We start from the raw sequence: 23,973 nt of genomic DNA on the forward strand, positions 1-23,973 counted from the left end.
TCCGCCCAGAACACACCCCAGACATCGGGATCGGATTGCCTGCGCCTAGAGCCTAGCAGCCGCCCAGACCGATTTTTAGAACCTTGGCTGTAACAAAGGCAACTAATTGTTAGAAAAGTGGTGGACGAGAGAAAAAACCTCAGATCTAGTTTCTCTCTCCTAAAATCTCTTCAAATCGAAAACCCAAAAGTACAAAATAGCTTAACTTTGTTGATCAGCTTATGATCTGCGAATAGAAGTAAACACGACAACCGAGAATGAATAAGATGTCTTGTAGAATTATAAACCAGTCATGGAGGAGGAAGAGGGTGTCAAGTCTATTTTCTCTCTCTCTCTCTCTCTCTCTCCCTAAATTCTCTGCAAATTTGATGAACCCAGAAGCCAAAAATAAAACTCAGATCCAATCTCTCACTCCAGATCTACTATGCAAATTGAAGATCCTAGAAGCAGAAAACGTTGGAGTTGCTCGTAGAGAGCTATGTGCGTAGCCATTGAAGGGTTTTCTTTCTAGCGCCAATTGTAACGGCGGGGGAATTCGGGCAAACCGATGGAGCTCTCCATCACCTATAAATCATCAACGCTCTGATACCTAAGTGAGCTACAAAGATGAACATGTAGAGTTAGGTAAGAGAAATATGGGAGTAAAGGCTTCTTTCTTTGTGGCTTCTGATGTGATTTCTTTTGAATTTGACAGTGTTTCTAGTGTGGGCGTGTGTTTCTTTCAAAGTGAGTATCTTTATATTCAGAGTATTATTTCAATTCATATTTGAGTATGTTTTCAATTCTAGTTTGAGTATCTTTTTGTGTGGCTTTCTGATGCGAGTTTCTTTTGAATTTGACAGTGTTTCCAGTGTGGGCGTGTATTTCTTTCAAAGTGAGTATCTTTATATCTTCAGTATCTTTTCAATTCCTATTTGAGCATGTAGTGGGTTTTTGGACCTAACGATACCCCAAAATGTCGATTTAGGGCTATGGTAGACTAGTGTGAGGCGAATAATCCCGATATTTAGCCCTTCAAGGGGCGTATTGTTAACAATTAGGATCAAAATGATTCTTCAAGACTCCTAGGAAATGATTGTGCTGATCGATGCAAAGGAGAGTTTGAAATTCAATTCAAAGGGTGGAAATTCTGGCTTCTAGAGGTCTTTTGCAATGTAGCATTCATCGTTTGTTCTTTCACGGGTATTGTAGTGCGATTGACGACAGCGTTTGGAAGGGGAAGGCTGATGGTGACGGCAGCACCAAGGCTAGCAGTCGTGGTGTTATGATTAGGGTGCCCATAAGGGGTGTGGTTAGTGTATTTGGGTGACTTCTTCCGAGGCTATCCCTTTTGCGTACCTTTTTTGTTAAGTTTGGTTTCTGCTAACATCTAGTTTCTCGATCAAACTTATTATTAGGGTTTTAGGTTTTTCTAAAATTTATATAATTTTGCATGTTTTGATTTTAACGTAACTGGCGAGGGTAGAATGTGTTCATATATACTCGTATGTAGGGGTGGCACTTAAGACCGGGAACCGGACCGAAACCGAAAAAAACCTAACCGAACACAAGAAAAACTGAACCGAACCGAATTAATCGGTTTGGTTTCCGGTTTGGGCACATAAGAAACCGAACCGAACCGAATAACCGAACTATTCATAAAATAATGTCGTTTTACGTTTATCTTACCGATATTTGATTAGATTAATGTGATTTTAGGTTTATATTATATATAATTATGTGTTTCTCTTTTGTAGTGTTATATATGTATATATAATCATCTATGCTTATATGTATGCCCATGTATGTTTCAAATAAGTTTGCTAAAACAAACATATATATATATATATATATATATATATATATATACAAGCAGATAGTCCCCATCCAGAGTGAAGCTTCACTCTGAAATTACAGAGTGAAGTTCCAATTTTGGCACACTTTCGGTCAAATATTTTCACCATAAGTGATTTAATATTTAGGTGTGTTATTCAAGATCATCTCTATAAAATTTCATCCAATTTGACAATAATTTGAGCTTTCAAAATTGAGATTTATACGAACGGTTCACGTTGAACAGTTTTAATTCATTCATTAATTTAATTTAATTTCAATGTCTTAACGATGTCCGAATTAGATGAAATTTTCTAGAGATGATCTTGAATAGCATACCTAAATATTGAATCGCTTATGGTGAAAAACATTTGACCAAAAAGTGTGCCAAAATTGGAATTTCACTCTGTTATTTCAGAGTGAAGCTTCACTCTGGATAGGGACTGTACAAGCAGATGTGTAATTACTAAATCCGCCTCAATATGAAGCAACTATAAGAAGGAAATTTCACAGGATCGATCGACACCAGTCGATATGATTGATATATATATATATAGTGACCTTGTAAAAATTTCATCCAATTCGAACCTCGTTTTTAACCGTCGGAATTTCCGGTAAACCGAAAACAATACTAATATGTCATAAGGGAAGACACATTACCAAAATACGAACACCAAAAGTCGTTTGTATATCTGAAATCACCTAATTTTTGTCACCAATTGTGTGCGGTCGCACCAAAGAAACCCATTTGGCAAAGCCCCGGTCAATAAGGATTTTAATATGTTAAAACGCCTCTTTTTTAGTTGACCGTTGGTACGAATGGCCAAATCATGTCCAAAACGGACAAACTTTTTACGGGGTCCCTAAATATATATACAGATCACATCTGCTGGTATCGATTGATCATATTTTGAACTAGAGTTGGCGATCACTTAAGTGTCAACTAATGTATCATAACCTTTATTAATGGTTTAAAAAAAACTATCGCATTATGAAGCGGCTATATGAAGGAAACTTCTCGTGATTGATCGACACCATCCGATATGATCGGTATATATATTTATTGACGTTATAAAAATTTCATCAAATTCGGATCTTGTTTGACCGTTAGAATTTTCGGTAAATCGAAAATACCACTAATATGCCCTAAGGATGGACCTATTACAAATATGCGAACGCCGAAAGCCATTTGCATATCTGAAATCACCTAATTTTTGTTATCTATCGTGTGTGGTAGCAACGAGGAAACTCATTTGTCAAAGCCCCGGTCAATGGGGTTTTATTATGTGAAAACGCCTCTTTTTTGGTTGACCGTTGGTACGGACGGTCAAACCATATTCAAAACGGACGAAAATTTTACGGGTTCCCTAAATATATATACCGATCACATCTACTGGTGTCGATCAACCATATTTCAAACTGGAGTTATCGATCGCCGAAGTGTCCACTAATGTATCATAACCTTTATATTAGGGTTATAATAAAACTATCACATTATGAAGCGACTATATGAAGATAACTTCTCAGAATTGATCGACACCATCCGATGTGATCAGTATATATATTTAGTGATCATTTTAAAATTTCATCCAATTTGGACCTCGTTTGATCGTCGGAATTTCCGGTAAACCAAAAACAACACTAATATACCCTACGGGATGACCCATTACCAAGACGCGAATGAGAAAAGTTGTTTACATATTTGAAATCACATAATTTTTGTCATCGATAGTGCGTGGTCAAAACAAGGAAACTCATTTGGCAAAGCCCCGGTCATTGGGGTTTTATTATGTGAAAAACGCCTGTTTTTTGGTTAATCGTTGGTACGGACGGTCAAACTATGTTCAAAATGGATGAAATTTTTACATGGTCCCTAAATATATATGTCGATCACATTTATTGGTGTCGATCGACAATATTTTGAAACTAGAATTTAAAAAAATTCAAAAAAAAAATTCAAAAAAAAAAACCGAACCGAACCGAAGTTCAATTTCAGTTCGGTTTCCGGTTTGAGCCCTAAACCGAATACCACCCCTACTCGTATGTGTGTGTGTGTGATATCAATACAAGACTTTTTTTTAAAAACTCAAAATGATACAACGACCTAATTCATCCCTTTGAGGGCCTCAACATGAATTTAAACTAAGCAAAAAAATTAAAGTAAAGGCATAAACCTTAACTAGGAACTTAAAGCACCAAACCCTAACAAGAAATCTCAAAAAAAAATGTCACCAAAACCAAAGAAAAGTATTTGCTTTACCAGCCAGGTCGCTTATTGAGATAACCCATGTCCACCCTACGTAGAGGGGAGCCTCCCTGGAGCACTAAAACCCCCTAATTAAAGCTACTGCCCAAAATTAAGAAAAGATGCTCTATGCCCAAAAGTAGACAGCCTAAAAAATGAAAATTACAAAAACAAAAACATAAGAAGGCCTAGTGTCATGAGCTTACTTTTTGGCTATGCAACTCGTGCGGCCTTAGCAACTCCCTTATGCTAAGTCAGTCTTAATCTCACAAACGCCCTGCTAGAACAATTGAAAGGCAAGAGAATATCTCGTAAGAGAACTTATATTGAACAAGAAAACTTACAAGTATGCTTGATAGCTTGATTGCTTGCTTCTTGCTTGATGGATGAAATGAGAGGGGTGCCTTGCTATTTATAGGCCTCCTCACCCTACTTGACTAGTTCTAGAGATTTCTAGGACTATGTACAATGTAGAGAATTCTAGAGAACTCTCCATAAGTCTAAACAAGTCTACATGACTCTAAGATGATCCTTGAGTGTTCTAGAGAATTCTTGAGTGGTCTAGTTCTCCTAGCCTCTCCAAGGTACTAGAGATTTCCGGAAATGTCTCAAGGCTTCCTGAGACTTCTATCGCCTTCTAGGATTTTCTATGATCTTCCAAAGTGTTCCGCCATATTCCGGATCCGTCTAGAATGCTCAAGGTAAAATTTGGCTTAAGTTTGGCGGGATGTGACATTCTCCCCCACCAAATCCCGCGTCGCCCTCATCGCGCTTCATTGTATTGCTAGATTTTGTCCTTGAAATGCCAAAGCGTATCCTTGGACTCCTAGCTTGCTTCCGTATCGGGCAAACCTCTCCACTTGATGAGGTACTCTTTATAACTTAGCACGCCTCGACACCGAATGACCCGATCTGCGAGTACTTCATCGACTTCCTTGTGAAAGTTGGTGATTACCGCCGTAGGTGCCCGATGCGATATTCCTCTCGATGGGTCTTCCTCGTCCTCATTGTAGGGCTTCAACATACTCACGTGGAAGACTGGATGTATCTTTAACTTGGGTGGGAGGTTGAGCTTGTATGAAACTTTGCCTATGCGCTTGTTAACTTCAAACGGCCCTTCATATCTACGGATCAAGCCCTTGTGCACCTTTCTAAAGGCCTTGAACTGCTGCAGCAAGAGTTTCATAAGTACAAGGTCGCCTTCCTTGAACTCGACATGCCTCCTCTTCTTGTCCGCCCACTTCTTCATCCTCTTGGCAGCCTTGTGCAACACCGATCGAGCTAACTCCGCTTGCTCATGCCATGACTTGGCGAACTTGAATGTGGCTGGACTCTTCCCTTCATAGTGAGTGGCAATGGATAGAGGGGTAGTAGGCTGCTGTCCCAAAACGATCTCAAAAGGACTCTTGTTGGTGGACTCACTTTGCTGCAGGTTGTAGGAAAACTGCGCCACATCTAGAAGCTTGGCCCAATCCTTTTGATTGGCACTCACATAGTGCCGTAAGTATAGCTCCAAGAGAGCATTGACGCACTCCGTTTGACCGTCGCTTTGTGGATGGAAGCTTGTTGAAAAGTTCAAGTCTGACCCTAACATCTTGAACAGCTCCGTCCAAAATCTCCCCGTGAAGCGCGGGTCTCTGTCGCTGACAATGTTCTTTGGAACTCTCCAAAGCTTGACTACATTGCGTAGGAATAGCCTTGCTGTCTCCTCCGCTGTGCAATTGGCTGATGCGGCCATGAAGGTTGCATACTTGCAAAATCTGTCCACCACCACAATGATGCTCCCAAACTGCTCGGACTTCGGCAGGCAAGTGATGAAGTCCATAGAGACACTCTCCCATGGTCTCTCGGGAATGGGCAAGGGGTCTAGCAAGCCCCTCGGCTGCTGCTGGACTACCTTGTCTTGTTGGCAAACTAGACAAGTCCGCACATACTCTTCGACCCCATCCTGCATCCTTGGCCAATAATACATGGACTTTAACAAGGCAAGTGTGCGTTTCATACCTGGGTGGCCGGCCCATTTGGAATCATGGCATTCCTTGATTAGCTCCCTTCGCAAGCTGCTCCACTTCGGTACATAGATACGGCGGCCTCTTGTATAGAGAAGGTCGTCGTCTAGCCAAAACCTCCAAGTTTTTCCTTCCTTCACTAAGGTAATGAGGCTTTGTGCTTGAGGGTCAGCCTTGAGTCCCTCCTTGATCTTGCTCAGCAATGGGCTAGTGACTTGTGAAATGCTTGCAAACTCCGCCTTGCGGCTTAGTGCATCCGCTACCACATTTGCCTTCCTGGGCTTGTACTCCATGGTGTAGTCGAACTCCGCCAAGAAGTGTTGCCACCTTGCTTGCTTTGGACTTAGCTTCTTTTGAGTTTGGAAGTAGCTTGTAGCTACGTTGTCGGTCATGATCATGAACTTTGTCCCAAGCAAGTAATGTCGCCACACTCGAAGGCAAAGGATGATGGCAGTCATCTCCTTTTCTTGCACGGTGTAGCGCCGCTCCGTGTCATTGAGCTTCCGACTTTCATAAGCATTTGGATGCCCTCCTTGCATGAGTACTCCGCCAATGGAAAAGTTGGAAGCATCGGTGTGCACTTCATATGGCTTGGAGTGATCTGGTAGGCTGAGTACGGGCTCCTCGCATATCGCCTTCTTCAAGTCTTCAAAGGCTTCTTGACACTCCGTTGTCCATTCCCACGCCTTGTTCTTCTTGAGAATGTCGGTTAAAGGTGTAGCCCTCACCGAGTATCCCTTGATAAAGCGGCGGTAATAGTTAACTAGCCCAAGAAAAGATCTTAAGTCATGTACCTTGGTGGGTGGCTCCCATTCTTGGATGGAATGCACCTTGCAATCCTCCATCATAAGCTTGCCGTCTTTGATCTTATGCCGCAAGAACGACACCTCCGGCTTGGCGAATGAGCATTTCTCCATCTTAATGTATAGCTGGTTTTCCCTCAGTACCTTAAACACTTCCCGCAAGTGCTCCACATGCTCCTGCATGGTCTTGCTATACACCACTATGTCGTCCAAGTAGACGACCACAAACCGATCAAGGTAGGGGTGGAATAACTTGTTCATCAAGGTGCAAAATGTCGCCGGTGCATTAGTTAGACCGAAAGGCATGACCAAGAATTCATAAGATCCATACCTTGTGATGCATGCGGTCTTCGGCTCATCTCCCTCCGCAATGCGCACTTGGTAGTACCCCGAACGAAGGTCTAACTTGGAAAAATATCGTGCATGGACCAATTGATCAAATAGATCGACAATGAGAGGGATATGGTACTTGTTCTTTACCGTGATCTTGTTGAGCGCCCTATAGTCGATGCACATGCGTAGAGATCCATCCTTCTTCTTTTGGAACAACACCGGGGCACCGAACGGGGCTTTCGAATGTCTAATGAATCCCGCGTCCAAAAGCTCCTTTAATTGCTTCCTTAGCTCCGCTAACTTGGGAGGCGCCATGCAGTATGCGCCTATGGCGGGTGGTTTTGTCCCTAGTTCTAACTCGATTTCATGGTCGATCTCTCTCCTTGGGGGTAGTCTCTTGGGCAGCTCCGTGGGTGATACATCCTTGAACTCTTCAAGAACTGCTGCTACCTCCTTGGGCATGTCATCTTATGGCCTTGGCTCCTCATCATCAAACTCACTAAGGATGGCCAAGTAGCTTTCCTCTTCCCTCTTGATGCCTTTCTTGAATTGCAATGCCAACAAGACCTTGATGTCTTGCTTTGCTCCTCGGGTTGTTGGCACCACACACGACCTCTCGCCATCCATAATGCATAAGCTATTGGCGAATGGCACCGGAAATGCCTTGACTTGATCATGGAACTCCAACCCCAAGACTACCTTGTAGTCATCCATCGGCACTATCGAGAAGTCTAGGTTCCCACTCCAAGCTCCCACGCTTGTCTTGACTCCTCGAGCTACTCCTTGTATGGGGCGGGCAGGTGAGTTAACCGCCTTGATGGAGCCCCCTCCATTGCTTGCTTTTAGTCCTAGCTTGCGTGCCTTCTCAATGGAAATGAAGTTGTGGGTTGCCCCCGTGTCGAGCATTCCCGTTGTTGGCTTCCCACCTATGGTGATGTCCGTGAAGAGTAAACCTTTGGCTTGGACCTTGGGTGTAGAGCGGATTGCATTAAGCACATGCAAAGACCCCAAGTGTGCACCTCCATTGCCACCCTCGGCTTCACTCTCGCCTTGATGACTTCCTAAGAGCGCACTTAGTGCTCTCCTTTGTGGGAAATGCCTAGCCTAATGCGGACCATCGCATAGGAAGCACTTGTTGTCGTTTGGCTTGTCCGAGCTCCGCATGTCCCTTGACTTGCCTTTATCCTTGAACCTTGCCGAGTAGCTCTCACGGCGGGGCTCCTCCTTGCGTTGGATTTTGTCTCCCCCACGTTTGGCATAGTTGCTCTTCTTCTCCTTTGGCTTGGTGGACTCTCTTGGACTTGAGAAATCAACTAAGCATTCGGCCACGGCTATGGCGGTAGCAAGGTCTTGCACTGCACGTCGCCTAAGCTCTGTCTTGGCCCATGATTGGAGACCATCCATGAAATTGAAGAGAGCATCCTTGTCGGATAGGTCGGGAATCTCAAGCACCAAGTTAGTGAATTCTCTAATGTAATCATTAATAGGCCCGGTATGCTTGAGCCTTCGCAAGCAAGCTCTTGCCTCATCCTCAGCATTCTCGGGATAAACCTGCTTCTTGAGCTCTTTAGCAAAGTCATCAAAGGTAGAGATGGTACACATACCTCTTTCGACATCTCCTCGCCTTCTCCTCCACCACAACATGGCGGTGTTGGTGAGATAAAGAGTCGCGGTCTTTATCTTGGCATCCTCATCCATGATGCCAACGGTCCCAAAGTATTGATATAGCCCCCATAAGAAGTTGTCTACTTCTCGAGCGTTGCGCATGCCTCCGAAGCTCTTTGGCTTTGGCACCTTGATCCGCTTGGCCTCCACGCCGCTGTTAGTGCTAGCCCCCGCGGCTAGTGCGCGCTTGCATAGGGCAAGATCTGCCTGCATTGCCTCCATGCGTGCAGAATCTGCCTGCATCTCCTCCATGCGTGCAAGCATGCTATTGTGCTCCCTTTCTTGCACTTCACGCATCTAGGCGAGTTCCCCCATGAACTCCTCGCGAACCTTATCTATCTCACCCCGCAAGGACTCCTCTATCTTGAGCATCATGCCCTTGATCGCAGTGTGGATTGCGGCGTCCTCCGCCTCCAAGTCTTCCACCTAGGCTCCCATGCCACTCACGTTCTCTTCCACTTGAGTTAGTCGTGAGTCGATTGCAGCTGACATGTCCTTCACTCGTTCCTTCTTTGGAACCATCGGGTTGACAAGTTCTTCATGACCCTTCTCTTGCGTGTCGTCGGAACCACTACCAACAGGATTGCCATTATTTGCCATTGTGTCGAGCTAGCCTCTTGATCAAACTTTGGCTCTGATACCAACTGTCACGAGCTTACTTTTTGGCAATGCAACTCGTGCGGCCTTAGCAACTCCCTTATGCTAAGTCAGCCTTAATCTCGCAAACACCCTGCTAGAACAATTGAAAGGCAAGAGAATATCTCGTAAGAGAACTTATATTAAACAAGAAAACTTACAAGTATGCTTGATAGCTTGATTGCTTGCTTCTTGCTTGATGGATGAAATGAGAGGGGTGCCTTGCTATTTATAGGCCTCCTCACCCTATTTGACTAGTTCTAGAGATTTCTAGGACTATGTACAGTGTAGAGAATTCTAGAGAACTCTCCATAAGTCTAAACAAGTCTACATGACTCTAAGATGATCCTTGAGTGTTCTAGAGAATTCTTGAGTGGTCTAGTTCTCCTAGCCTCTCCAAGGTTCTAGAGATTTCCGGAAATGTCTCAAGGCTTCTTGAGACTTCTATTGCCTTCTAGGATCTTCTATGATATTCCAAAGTGTTCCGCCATATTCCGGATCCGTCTAGAATGCTCAAGGTAAAATTTGGCTTAAATTTGGCAGGGTGTGACACTAGGCCCAAGCCCAGACCCGAACAGCATCAGGTCCAACCTAAAGAACAAGGCTCTAAGCCATGACGCAACCACTTGCCGACCACCGCGCCTTCCAATCAACCACCACCTACTAGCCGCAAATTCGCCCTCCCCACCATCATGTTGGCTAGCAAGACTGAGCAAACATGACGCCAACAAGAGCATCCAAACCACCATCGCACCAGGGATTGAAATCCGGATCCAATCATCCGGTCACAACCCCAATCCCGTGGCTGCCGCAATCGAGTCGCCACCACCACGTGAAAGCCGCTCCCTTGACAACCACGAATACCAACCACCGCCCCCACCACCCAACACCCCAACTCCACCCCTCTAACCCACCTCCCAAACGAGACAGCTACGTCAACAACCCACAGACCTTCCTCCCATAGAACCCCTCTTATCTTGACTCACAAAGTCATAGGTAGTCCCCTCCAACGACGATGTCGTAGGGGCACATCGCCAGAGAAGAAGTCTCGTTCACCCCGGCGGAGCACTCTCTGCTAGGGTTTTTTGATTTTGTGGTGGATTTTTATCAATACAAGGCTCATAGTTCTTTGTACTAAAAAAAATAAATTAATTTGTTTATAGATTTGTCAAAATTGTTGTAATATTCAATACCTTTAGTAGTTTGAAAAACATGAATTACTAAGAAGGGGCGTCTTGGACTCGTGGTTATAGTCTTATAGAAGAGGTGCTTAGTTACCTACACATGCATATGTTCTAACTGTATCTTAATACACATTAAAAAAAGATAAATAATAAAAATAAATGAGTAAAAATAACCCGGCCACTTCTTGTCCCAAATAAAAGCCAGCTTCTCCCCCTTTCTTCCTCTCACTCTCTCTACAATTTCACCATAAACAACATCATCTTCCTCCCTCTTCATCTATCTCTTCTCCAAGTACTAAAACATGTCCAAACTCCCATGGACAAAGAATCTCCACCTCTGTCTCCCCAATTTTAAATGCCTAGCCCTAATCCCACCTCGACCCTCCGACCAAGACCACCCGCACCCACCACTCATGATCATCAACAACAACTTGAACAACCTCTATCACCAGGACTCAAACTCCTCAGATCAATCCACCTCCAAATCACTCACCGCCTCCGACGACTTCTTCTACTCCTCCTCCTCCGACTCGGAAGCCGCCCCTGACTCCCCACCTGACTTCGCCACCGTCTTCGCCTCCCAACGATTCTTCTTCTCCTCCCCCGGCCGCTCCAACTCCATCGTCGAGTCACCTGACACTAAACCCGGCAACAACGATTCCTTCGTCACCAGAGGCGTTACTGTTGCCAAGTACTCCTCTAATCCTTACTTGGATTTCCGAAAGTCCATGGAGGAAATGCTCAAAGCTAGAGATAGAGATCGTACAGACAACAAAGACAGAGATCACAATGTGGTGGATATGTTGAAAAGCAACCTGGATTATCTACACGAGCTGCTCCTGTGCTACCTTCAGTTAAATCCCGGAGACGCCCACAAGGACATTATCAGTGCCTACACAGACCTTGTCGTATGCATATTGTCAGCTAATACGGCAGCTTCGACACCAGCGTCGGCCGATGACGATCACAGGCGAGAAGGATGAGATTTCGTGGCAACATGCGTCGTAACTGTTCTCATTTCGCGGCAGTTAACTGGTGTAACGGTCGTGCTGATGGAAAAGAGGAAGAGTGAAGACAAAGAAAGAAACTAATCTTGATTTTTAGTATACTTTGTTTAATTTGTCTTTGGCTTAGTTTTGTGGGTTTCATTGGCCATGGTGAAGAGGGAGGGATGTTTCATCCATGAAGACAAGAAAAATGTACTTTGATGCATCACGAAACCAAGGAAAGCATGGGAAATGTTGAGGTCTCGATGCATGTTTATATTGGTTAATAGTTCTGTAATGTGATGCTTTTTGTTGGTCAAGTAAATGTAATACATTTTGTACGTTGTTAAATGTGTCTAAAAAAAAAAGTGTCTCAAGAAAATTGGCAATAGTATTTGTCACAGGCTATCTAATTTGTAAACTGTATTTGGTTTTTACTATTAAAGATATGTGGTTTGGGAGTACTGCACAATTAACAATGACGAATTGACGAGACTGGATTCTTATTAATTTAAGCTAGTGATGTGTTAAGATATGTCGGATTAGATAATGGTTCCCTACAATATGTGTTAAGATACTGAATTCAGGGTTATTATATATATATATATATATATGTGTCAAATTGTCAAAATATATTCTAAATTTGATTGAAATTGTTAATTTTTGCACTTTAAACTTGTACTTGAGTCAATTTATCTCCTAAATTTGGTAAAAATTGTCGATTTGTACTTCATCCATTAAATTTAACTGTTTTTATCCAATTTTGCATCACTGTCATTTTCTATTTATATTTTTCGTAAAAATAAATAAAAATATTCTTTAAAATGAGAATCATTTTTTAAATTAAATTATTTATTTACATCTTGTTTCTATATACTTAACCTTATTTTGAATTATATATTCAACCTACACACTCATTTAAATATAGTGTGTTGTGTATATATATATTTTTTTATATGTATATATTTATTTTTAATTTTCTATATATTTATTTATATATTTTTAATATATTTTAACATATCATATCACGTAAAATAATAAACTAATAACATGTTTTGAAAAAAATAAAAATATATAATAGAAAGTGTTCCTCTTAAGTAATTTTATTAATTTATTTTATTATTAAATATGAATAAATATATTATTATAATATTGTCTCTCAAATACATGACATGCGACTTAAAATTATATTGATAACATTAAATTTAATGGATAATGTGTAAATCAATAATTTTTACCAAGTTTAAGAGACAAATTAACTTAAATGTAAATTCGAGGTGCAAATTGACAATTATACACACACAAATGTATGAGAATTATTGAATAAGACATCATATCCTAAAACTTGGAAGTTGGTTTCATTATAAGTTAGCTAAATATATGCATGAGTTGAATTACACAAATTCGAACATCATCGTCAAACGGGGTACGAGAAGTATTATAACTTGACAATCTTTTTGTTGCATCTGAAATAATCATTACATAATACGTACTTATAGTAACCAGCCTTAAGCTAGTATGTAGTTTATTAAAAAGTATGAGACCTCAAACCTAACTGATCGACATTGGTTTGGATCTCATAGTCGACTACATTCGATGACTCCATCTATTGACGACGACGACAACGAGTTTGGCGCAAGAAGCAAGCAAGGGCTTCTTCCATCGATTGCAAATTCATTCGGGATCCTTCATGTACAAGCAGGTTGCTTTGGCAATTTCAGGAAATGATGAACAAACAAATTAGATGATGATTTATATGGTGGTAGCTTAGCCCTTCCCGTCGTGTTTATATCGACGTCACTCGATCTTTTCTGCGTGCATTGTTAATCACGACATGAATTTGTTGGTGATATTGCGTGTTTATATGGGCTAATGTTAATTATATATTCTCGTCACTCCATTATACATTAATCACAACAAGATTCTGTTGGTGATATTAATTCGCAAGATGACGGTGATGAACCAATTATAGATGATTGATCCCTTAAGTTGGCAATGATGACGTGGCCGGTGCTATTAAATCTCATGACTGAGATGATACACTGGTTATGAGAGACGAAATAAGTCATCTACTAGAGATGTCAGTCCTGTTGCCGTTGATGATGACCTTGGGCTTGAATTTTTTGTTTTTCATGGCCATGATATATGTTATTAGTGCTAAGTGAACGAAATATTGGAGTGTCACCTTCATTGTATCATTGTAGCACTTACTGTGGTTAAAAGTCTTTTAACATATTATAAATTTTGATTATATAAGAACGAAGTAATTATTTTATGTACCGAAACATCATGTGGTACTATCATGTAGTGTATCTAGTCAATCATATTATTCTATGGTATTGTGAATGTAGAAAAAAATATTTAAATATGAATAACCAATCAGAAACAAATACAGTAAAAAATTGACAAAAACATTAAGAGGTACATCACGTAGATTATATATAGGGTATATGTACTAATTTTTCTATATAAGAACGATCCCTCGTGAGATTCTCGCGTGTACTAAACATACAACGTACGTTTAATTATCATTTGAAGAACTCTTATGTCATAACCAACGAGGAAGAAACGGGATTAGGAATCATAGCTCACACCGATTCCATCCTTTTCTATTCTAGTTATCTGGCTCCTACTTACTTCCATTTCACTTCCTTCTGATTCATGACGTACTTCTTCCATTATAATCAAGTAAACGAGCCAACAGTTTGGTTACGTACAGTAGTGAGGCTTTAGGTAGGGTGGCTTGACATATGTCATTCCCATATACTCATTGATGCTTATCATGCTTATCCTTGTTGAAAAACTAATATGAAAGTAGCGCGCCCATAGGCTCAATATATATGTTTAAGTAGTGTAATAGATAACTTCATCGTCCCAGCTGCATGATCATGTAATAGATAGCTAGCTAGTCTGTTTGAGATCTTGAGTGTTTTCTGCTTGAATGAGAAATAAAAGTCCTTGATTTCAGAAATGTACGCTGTACAATTGATCTTTTAAATGATCATCACTCTATTGTAAAACATTAATTTAAATACACATTAAACCATAAGCGAGTGGTAATTAACTTGATCGTGATCATCGAGTTCATGTTATCACTCTATGAGATTAGGATTTAAATGATCATCATTCTATTGTAAACATTAATTTAAATGCAAGTCAAACTTAACATGTTTTGTTATGCAAGTTAAATAATGTTTGACCTATATTTGACATGAATCTGGTCCTCACCGCACACTTGATTGTGACTCTGTGAAGACCCTTATAACCAAAGAAAAAACAAACAAACAAAATCATCCAATTGTAAACGAGAGACTTGTCTTTTGTACGTCTAGTGCAGGATGTGGATATATATTGCATGCATGCTTAATTAGTTAATTCGGTGCAACTAAGAAGCATCGACCATGCATGATATGAGGCTCGGCCAAATCAAAGGATTCAAGAGTAAACAAAACTAAATTTCACTCTGTAATTCGTGAACAAATAACACAACAAAATCATTGAAAAACCCAAAGTTCTGAGCACAGGACATAATTAAACTAAAAGTGTTCATACGTGAGATGAGCATTTGCCCCTCCATATATATCTTTTATACATCGACTGAAATGGGGGGAGACAACAGAAGAGGATCCAAAGAGATAGAGTTTACCAACAACTACAAGAAAAGAAGGAAAATGCCTTCATATTTTATGCTAAAGTTGGTTTAGGTAAGGTCAATACCAGACCAGTTGTCCTTAATTAACTGTTTCATTTCCTCAGCTTCATATAGTATGGGCTAAAGCCTAAACGGGACTGATATATATGGTTGTGAATGAATGATGGACGAGTATGATTCCAAATGCACAAGTTGGAGATAGCCATAAGCGAGTAAGCCAATTACATAAAATCATGTAGGAGAGAATCTTTGGCATGCATCTGCCTCATGCCTATGGTGATCTTTTACTTTAAAAAAAGGCTGTCTATTTTGGACAAGAAACACAAAGTGGAACAAAGATTCTCGGTGGCAATCAAACATATGTAGGTTTGTGCTTGTGTGTTTAATTTGTAGATTAGTGCATATGATAGTGTGTTTAGATATAATAAAGAGCCACATGCTCACACAAAACCCAACTTTAGAATCAAAGGTACCTCAACTTTAGAATCGAAGGTACCTGATCAGGCTGGTGTAACAATAATTAGTTAATTACTAATAGGTGAAAGTTTACTGGAAATTGATCAATATATAATTATGTACTAATAGTATAGAGCTATGGCCGGATAATCAATATTAAAACAACAATCACCAAGTTAAAATGAATTGGAGTCTTTAGTAAACAAGTTCTCAGGTTCTTTTAATCATCTCAATCGATCAGAATGAATATAGATCGACCTAAACCTAGCTAATTAGTGGTAAAAATAATAATTAATACAGTACGTCCATTAATCCCTTGAGCCGGTCTAAATCGATTTGATATAATACTGATCATGTCAAAGAATCTTCATTAGTAAACGAGGGGTGAGTACAGCTCAGAGAAACAACCAAATGTAGAACAAGATATAACATGATCTCTCGAGCTATAATTGAAGATAATGCAGTTCCGGAAAAGATGCATACAATCATGTTGGGAAGTTTGTCAAGTTATGGTGGCGATACTTCATCTCAATCAAGTCCATCTGATTGTTCTGGACCTAGAGATCGTAAGAAAGTTGATCTCCAAAGTCGTATTATTCCAGACATGTAATAGTGTCGGTCTAGATATAGAAATTTCATCAGAAGAAGTTAAACTTCCCAATGAAAATATACCCTTATTTACTAGAATAGGAGCTGCAATTGAATTATTCAAAACAGAAATTGACAGAAGGCCGGGTCTTGATATATGGTTGAAGTTAAATAAGCATGTCAATTCAAGATCATTCAAACAGTGCAAAGAATCTGTGCAAGTCTTGCTTCCAAAGAACGGAAACAGTAGGTGCTGTTGAAACCTTGCTTCTTTGGATAAAAAAATGGAAACAGTTTTGTCACAGATAGCCTTCGTAGTCTCATCGTGTATGAGAAATGGGGAGGTCACAGTTATCTGTCAAGCTATTTTAACAAGTTTGATAGCCTTGGAAATTGTAGCCTGTCTGTTTCAAATTATTAACAGCCAAATCTTCTTTAAATTCCTGTAGACTTTGAAGCTTCTGTTCTTGTTGTCATGCATACAGACAATTCACATTGCATGCTGCAATTTAAAATCTTATGTCGATTGTCTTCGATCATCCATAATCAAATCCAGCAACACAAAGGCAGGTTTCATTGAGAGAGCGAGATATAAGATGCTTGCTGTAAATGGTCCAAAGCATCATATAATCATGAACAAATTTGATTTCGTATTTTCCTGCAACTACTGTGCAAGTCTAATTTTCAATTTATAATGTAGCGGCCATGAATGACTTATGGCAGTAGTGTATGTTCCACAATCAAACCTCATATCTTGTTTTTTGATCTCCTACCATAGTGTGATTCACTTCCAAAACATGAGTCGCTCCCTAGTAGTACAAGTTTTTTTTTTTTCACACCGAAACCGTAAAAACATACAAGATATTCACAATGAAGACACCAATGATCAACCTTTACAGATGCTTTTGAAGAAAATAATTTACCTTGTTTGGTCACCTCATTCTACAGCTGTAGAACAACCCTCTTCCCCTCCATCTTAGATTTTGTCTTTTTGTTTTAACATATTCTACCCTAACATCTTTCAAGTTTGGGCCACGGATGAGAGGTCTTACGTTTCTGCTAAAAGATAAGTTTTTGACCATGATGCTTCGCAGGTTCGCCGAGGTCCTGGTACCTTCACCTTGCCGGAACTAGTAAAAGATGAACAGAAAAAATTTCGGAGGTTCTTCCCTCCACCCAAGTGGAGGTTCACCTACCGTTGTGTTAACAGCGCGTACTTCACAAACGCTAACAAACTTGAGTTATGTGGGTAACAAGAGGAGCAGTAAAAGTCTTCTACAATCCAGACAAAAGTCGCTTTCAGAAGATAAGGTAAAAATGCCGATTTACACCCAAACTTGGTCATAATTGTCAATTTGCACCCTGAACTTGCATTTGAGTCAATTTACCTCCTAAATTTGGTAAAAATTGCCGATTTGCACCATATCCGTTAAATTTAATGTTTTCCATCCAATTTTAAGTCACATGTCATGCATTTGAGGGGAAATATTATCATTATATATTTATTCATATTTAATAATGAAATAAATTAATAAAATTACTTAAGATGACACTTGTTACAATTTGTTTTTTCGAAACATGTTATTGATTTATATATTTATTATTTTACGTGATATAGTATGTTAAAAGATATTAAAAAAATATAAATAAATACATTGAAAATTAAAAATAAATGTGTGTTCTGGGAGAATTACTATTATACCATTATGTGTCTTAGCCTTATTAGGTTTTCTGTTAGAGATAAATTCGCATCTCTGTAATAGATTAGGACTCTGAATCCTACAGAATTGTAGTTATTTATAGGCTCCATTATCAATAATTAAATGGTTATTATTCTCCTTACGTCGTTATTATTCTCGTTTCGTTCCTCCTCCAACAATGTGTACATATAAATATATATATATATATATATATATATATATATATATTTATATACATAACACACTATATTTGAATGGGTGGGTATGTTTAATATATAATTCGAAGTAGGGTTAAGTATGTAGAAAAAAGATGTAAATAAATAATTTGATTAAAAAATAATCATCCTTTTAAAGAATATTTGTATTTGTTTTTAAGAAAAATATAAATAGAAAATGACAACATTACCCCTCATGTGCATGACATGTGATGCAAAATTGGATAGAAACAGTTAAATTTAACGGACGGGGTGCAAATCGGCAATTTTTACCAAGTTTAGAAGGTAAATTGACTCAAATACAAGTTCGGGGTGCAAATTGACAATTTTAGTCAAATTTTGGGTGTATTTTAGCAATTTTGCCGAAGATAATTCAGCTGGGTTCCCTTCCTCTCCACCCTCTCCAAACCAAGCTCGCTCTTTCAACTCATGAACCCATGCCACACCTCATGTTTTCCTCTAACATGTATGTAATCATAAATCATACCTACCCATTCCACTACCTTCTCAAAAACTTTTAACTAATCACTAGGCTACAATTGCTTATTTGAGAGTATAAATCTTAGTGTAGATGTGGGAGGAGGGTGTGGTCGGATTATCAAACAGAATGCTGCACCACCTTCTCCATCTCGGTGGCGGGTGGCGCCGTGGCGGCGGGGTGAGGATGAGTGAGATTGGCGGCGATTCCGGAAAGAGAATTGGGGGATATTTTGGTGAGTAATTTGGGGATGGAGATTCGGAGAGGGAGAGCTTAGTCTTTGAAATTGGGCGAAGGAGGATGAGGAGATAGAGAGGCCGTGATTGTGGGAGATAAATTGCAGAGCCTCTTTCTTCGTGGAAGAGAGATGAGATAATTTTTTTTAATTTTTTTTTGCACAAATGTGGGTATTTACTTTTTAAAAGAGGGTGGGGTTTTCCCCCAATTAATGTAACTACATTAATAATTTAATTTCTTGACAATTTTTTTGAAAATTCATATAGAGACAAATTTTTTTTTCCATGAGACAATATGATGGCCGCAGAAAACTGTTTACAAATGATGATTTTCATCCATTGTGAACTTCAAAATTTCTCCATAAATAGCTTAAAGTTTGAAAAAATTACTATGCTCTCAAAATAATGTGGTTCATTCAACCTTATAAAAAATTTCAAATATTATTGTTTTTAAATTTAGTCACGTAAATTATAACATGTCTATTAAAATGATATTTATAACTTTTTTCATAGGTTATATTTAAGTGTGAGTGTGTGTTTCCAAACCAACTCTAATAAAAAAATTAAATTTAAAAGAAAACGCCCGCATAATATCATCAATATAGTTGTACATGGATACTATAATAAAATCATCCATTGTCGATAGATTATCGGTCTTGATCCATTCAGTTAAACTTTTGTATTATTGTTTAACCCTAAGGATATATAGTTGTTCCATTTAGAAATAAATATTTAACATGCTTTAGATGGGTGGATAGAGCACATTACCATGAGAGTGTGGTAATTTTTAGTGATTTTTCCGAACAACATAACTATTTTTGAGGAAATTTTGAAGTTCATAAAAAATATTAGGACGTAGTTACTTACACATGTTTGACCGCGTGGATTGAAGTCCAAAAGACGTCGAAAACAGGTGTGTTTCGTAGAATGACCATGTTTCTGTGTCCAGTTAAACTTTCCCCCTTTTTTGATGTTTTTTTTTCTCTATCAACTTGGTCAATCCTTTTGTGTCTTAATATATCCTTAACACTAGTCATCTTAATGGAAAATAAATATTCCAAAAATTTTACGTGGCCTCGTAGAGAGCATTAATGTGAGAGCACAATAATTTTAGGGGGTTTTTTGGGAACCGGAGCTAGTTCTTAATGCTTTTTGAAATTTTAAAACCATTGAAGAAAGTCAAATAAAAATAGGTGGACATGTGTCTCTTACTGCCGCGACATGTGTCCATAATTAGACTTTAAATTAAATTTAATGCATTTAACCTTATGAAATTCATTGGAAATAGCTTCGACGCTCGGAAAAGTGTCCGAAAATTACCATAGTCTCGTGGTAAGACGATCTATGCGCTTATATAAATATTTTAAGACATCTTTCACTGAAAGACACGGCTCTATTAGGGACGTAGTTAGTTACACATGTTTGAATGCGTGGATCGAGGCCTAAAACAACAAAAATAAGTGAATTTTGTACTGTAGCCATGTTTTAGTGTCGCGGTCACATCTAACAGACACATTTTCATTCATTGATTATTAATCACATGAGTGACAATATGCTTACTATGTGGTATAACTTGTGTCTCATGTTATATCAAATGTGTTCATTTCAACACTAAATGTACTGGGGGAATATTAAATCGAAAAAGTGGTGTAGGATGACACCACAATAATGAAATATGATTACGGTAGAAAATTCACAAACTTTCGACAACATATGAATCTTGATCGTCGTGGAAAATGTTATGTAATTCACTATCTCCCTAAGGGTAGCCATATATAGGAAAATGTTCTTGGGAAAACTGATTGTAGGATGTGAGCCACTAAAATATGTGTGTGGTTATTATTTCACTTTTTTCTCAACGTCATTTGGCCTCGATTCACTCAGTCACTATGTCTAATACCTCTTTAACGACACTCGTGTTACACTGACATAAATATCCAAAAATATATATATATGGTGGCGTAAAGCACCTTAACATGAGAGTGTAATAATTTTCAGGGATTTTTATAGGTACCCGAGCTAGTTTTAAAGATTTTTTGAAGTTGTGAAACTATTTAAGAAAATTAAAATGCAATTAAATAACTTCACCGGCAGCATTTCGTTTTAGGTTTTTCAAATAGACTTGTGAGCATGGTTGCTTCCCTCAGAGTATCGACTCCTCCCAATTTTTCTGGGGACAAAATTGGAATTGGGATTTGGGATTGAGATTTTTCAGCCGTGTTCGGTTGGAAGGAGTATTGGATATTGTGATAGTGAGCGCAGCTGGGGCGAGGAATTGTCGTCGGCGGGTTGAATTCATTGGGACGGTGGCATGGGAGGCTGCGGAGAAAAAAAAAAGAGTTAGTCAAAGTAGAGTCAACCACTAAAATACTTGGTTGTTCTGTTTCCATGTAGGACAGTGAAGAATTTTCGAAAAAATATGAAAAATGCAGAGCTTCGATTATAGAATTGTCTTGGTTACAAAGAAAGGGAGAGTAGCTCCAAATATAGAGTACTAGTGGACCACAAGGCTGAAGCCACCTGACAAAAAGCTGTAGGGCGCTATTGAAAGAGACATGCATGATTAAGACAAAGTTAATTAGACAAAGAGAATTAACTGATCTCCTAAACATAATTAGGCAGAAAATGCAGAAAAATGAAGCAATTCTCTAACAACTAGCTAGTGTAGTTGTGCTTCATTTCAAAAAAAAAAAAGCCAGTGTAGTTGTGCTTAGAGTCATAGCTCGTTTCACTCACTATCAATGGATTCAATGATGTTGTGACTGGGTTGTATAACCAGGTTTCGTCGGCTGAGCGTTCAAGATTTTTTCGGCTGAGAATGTCCAAAGGTTTTGTAAAAAAGTTCTTAGGTCATTTGGCTTGTTACTTGATGCTCATCAACTGTATATTCTAGTTCAATTCAATATCCAATAACATTATATATCAAACTTTTTGGAGCATGTGTTTGAGAAGATTGTTCATGTTGATCCTCAATCTTTTGATAAAAGAAGGAAAAGCATCATTTTAAAGTTGACAAATTCAGAATCATGATTCAGTGCAAATTTGAACTATTCTACTAATCTGATGGACCAAAAACCCCAAAATCTAGCACACTTCAGTTAGCAAGTTTAAGAATACAAGATTGGTGGTGGAAGAACCTTATCATTCACTCGCTTCCGCCGGCAGGACCAACCAGGACTCCTTGAGCAGTTCCTTCTTTGCGAGCACTGTCATCCTTATCCTCACGATCATTTTTTTATCCGAATCTTGTACTTAGTCTCAAACTCAGTAATCTCCTTCTTCCTTTCCAAAGCCTCATTCAAGGTTCTCGATCCCTTCTTTGATACGTTGCACAGTAGGCATGACCTCCTTGATGGTTCTCTCCACCAACCACCTCCAATCATCCTGAAGCACCGTCGGGATGGGTCAAGTGGCTGGATTGTCGGAGTGAATTCGGCGGGGAATCACGGCCCGTGATTCCCTCGGTGAATCACGGAGTAATTAGTGGTAGAATTAGCCTATATAATCAAGTAGAACCTGTGTATGAATCAATAACCAATATTATTCTTCTTGGTATCAGAGCACGAAGAAATTGCTCTGTTTTTTTCCCCTCTTTCCTTTTTCCGGTTGCAAGCCCTGCCGACGACCTATCTGTCACCGCCAGCAACCGCCAATTCGGAGGAACCACGACATACCGGCTGTGAATACCGGAATCGTCTCCTACCGGAACCCGCACCTTCTGCGAGGTCATCACGACGGGCTTTTCTCTGGCGAGCTCATCCATCTCAACGAGCGCCATCTCCGCGACATACCACGTTCCGGCCTCGTTACAGTGAACTCCTCCATCTCCGACGAGTACCGGCACCCTCTCGCGGACTGCTCCACGTCTTCCCTCCGCTGCATCAAGTCATCACCAGTTGGTACGACGTCGAGTTTTTTCCGACGTCAAGCAGACCCATGCGCGTCTTCTGAAAATTTGACCCGCACAACTCACATTCAACCCGACCCGGCCCGCAGTCGATCCAACCTGGCTCGACCCGACCCGGCCAGCTCCGACCCGGACCAGATTTTTGACCCGACCCGCTGTATAATTCCTTATTGTTTTTTAAAATTATTTTTTGATGGGTTCTAGAGCCGAAGCTGATAGTTCTCAGTTCCCTGATGTTCCGACATTCGAAGTTTCTATCAAAGGTTCTGACAGTGGTTCATTTAGGGGCGCCAAACTCAATGGGACCAATTTTCGTAAATGGAAACGACTTATGACTGCTCATCTTCGAGGCATGCACAAGATGGGGCATGTCACCAGCGTCATTAAAGCTCTTAGTCATGAGGATATTGTTGCCTACAATAAATGGGACGACGACGATGGTCTTGTCATGTCCGTCTTGTGGAAAGCTATGAATGATGAGATATTTGATCTGGTGGAAGCATGTGCCATTGAGCAGGCAATATGGGACACACTAACCGGCTTATATACTAATGACTCTGATTTATACAGGTTCATGAGTTAATGTGCACCAATTTGGCAATACATCAGGATGGGCAACCGGTAGCACACTATTTCACCAAACTAAAGAATATTTGGGCTGAGATTGATGTGAAATGTCCTTGCATGATCAAAAATCAGGATGATATTGTTTGGTACTAAAAGGAGAAAGAGTTTGAACGAGTTCACCATTTCCTGAAGGGTCTTGATGCAAAGCATACCAGCGCGAAAGGCGAATTGCTCCGAATGACCGAACCACCTAGCCTACTCACCGCTTTCACCTATATCCGAAAGGATGAATCTCAGCAGGAGAGTATTCTTCAGGCATCGGCTGTCGTTTTCAGTCTCACTGTTCATGCTCGATCTCCGGCACCACCGCTTCCGCAAGCAACTTCCGCTCCCGTTCATCGACAAGGACCACCACCAGGCTTCGGGAATCAGCCCTGCCCTTCTTGCTCTTATTGCCATGATACTAATCATGCTCGTGCAACCTGTTGGAAATTGTATCCA

At 39.9% G+C, this 23,973-nt stretch overlaps 3 protein-coding genes across 3 annotated transcripts in view; 2 read left to right on the top strand and 1 right to left on the bottom strand.

Annotated features, from left to right (window-relative positions):
* LOC126790340 (uncharacterized) overlaps nt 1–23,973 on the top strand; it is a 130,330-nt gene that overhangs the window by 54,082 nt on the left and 52,275 nt on the right. The window lies entirely within an intron of this gene.
* Nucleotides 10,990–11,670, top strand: LOC126792230 (transcription repressor OFP12). Its single transcript, XM_050518695.1, has one exon. The coding sequence runs from the start codon at nt 10,990–10,992 to the stop codon at nt 11,668–11,670; it is 681 nt and encodes a 226-aa protein (XP_050374652.1).
* LOC126790341 (prefoldin subunit 2) overlaps nt 22,045–23,973 on the bottom strand; it is a 152,262-nt gene continuing 150,333 nt past the window's right edge. Inside the window, 4 exon segments of the mRNA XM_050516540.1 lie at nt 22,045–22,227; nt 22,229–22,301; nt 22,303–22,369; nt 22,372–22,419. Coding sequence (XP_050372497.1) covers nt 22,144–22,227; nt 22,229–22,301; nt 22,303–22,369; nt 22,372–22,419 — 272 coding nt within the window. The 3' untranslated portion in view covers nt 22,045–22,143.

The sequence above is a fragment of the Argentina anserina genome, chromosome 4 (genome assembly GCF_933775445.1).
Source record: "Argentina anserina chromosome 4, drPotAnse1.1, whole genome shotgun sequence".
Lineage (NCBI taxonomy): Eukaryota > Viridiplantae > Streptophyta > Magnoliopsida > Rosales > Rosaceae > Argentina > Argentina anserina.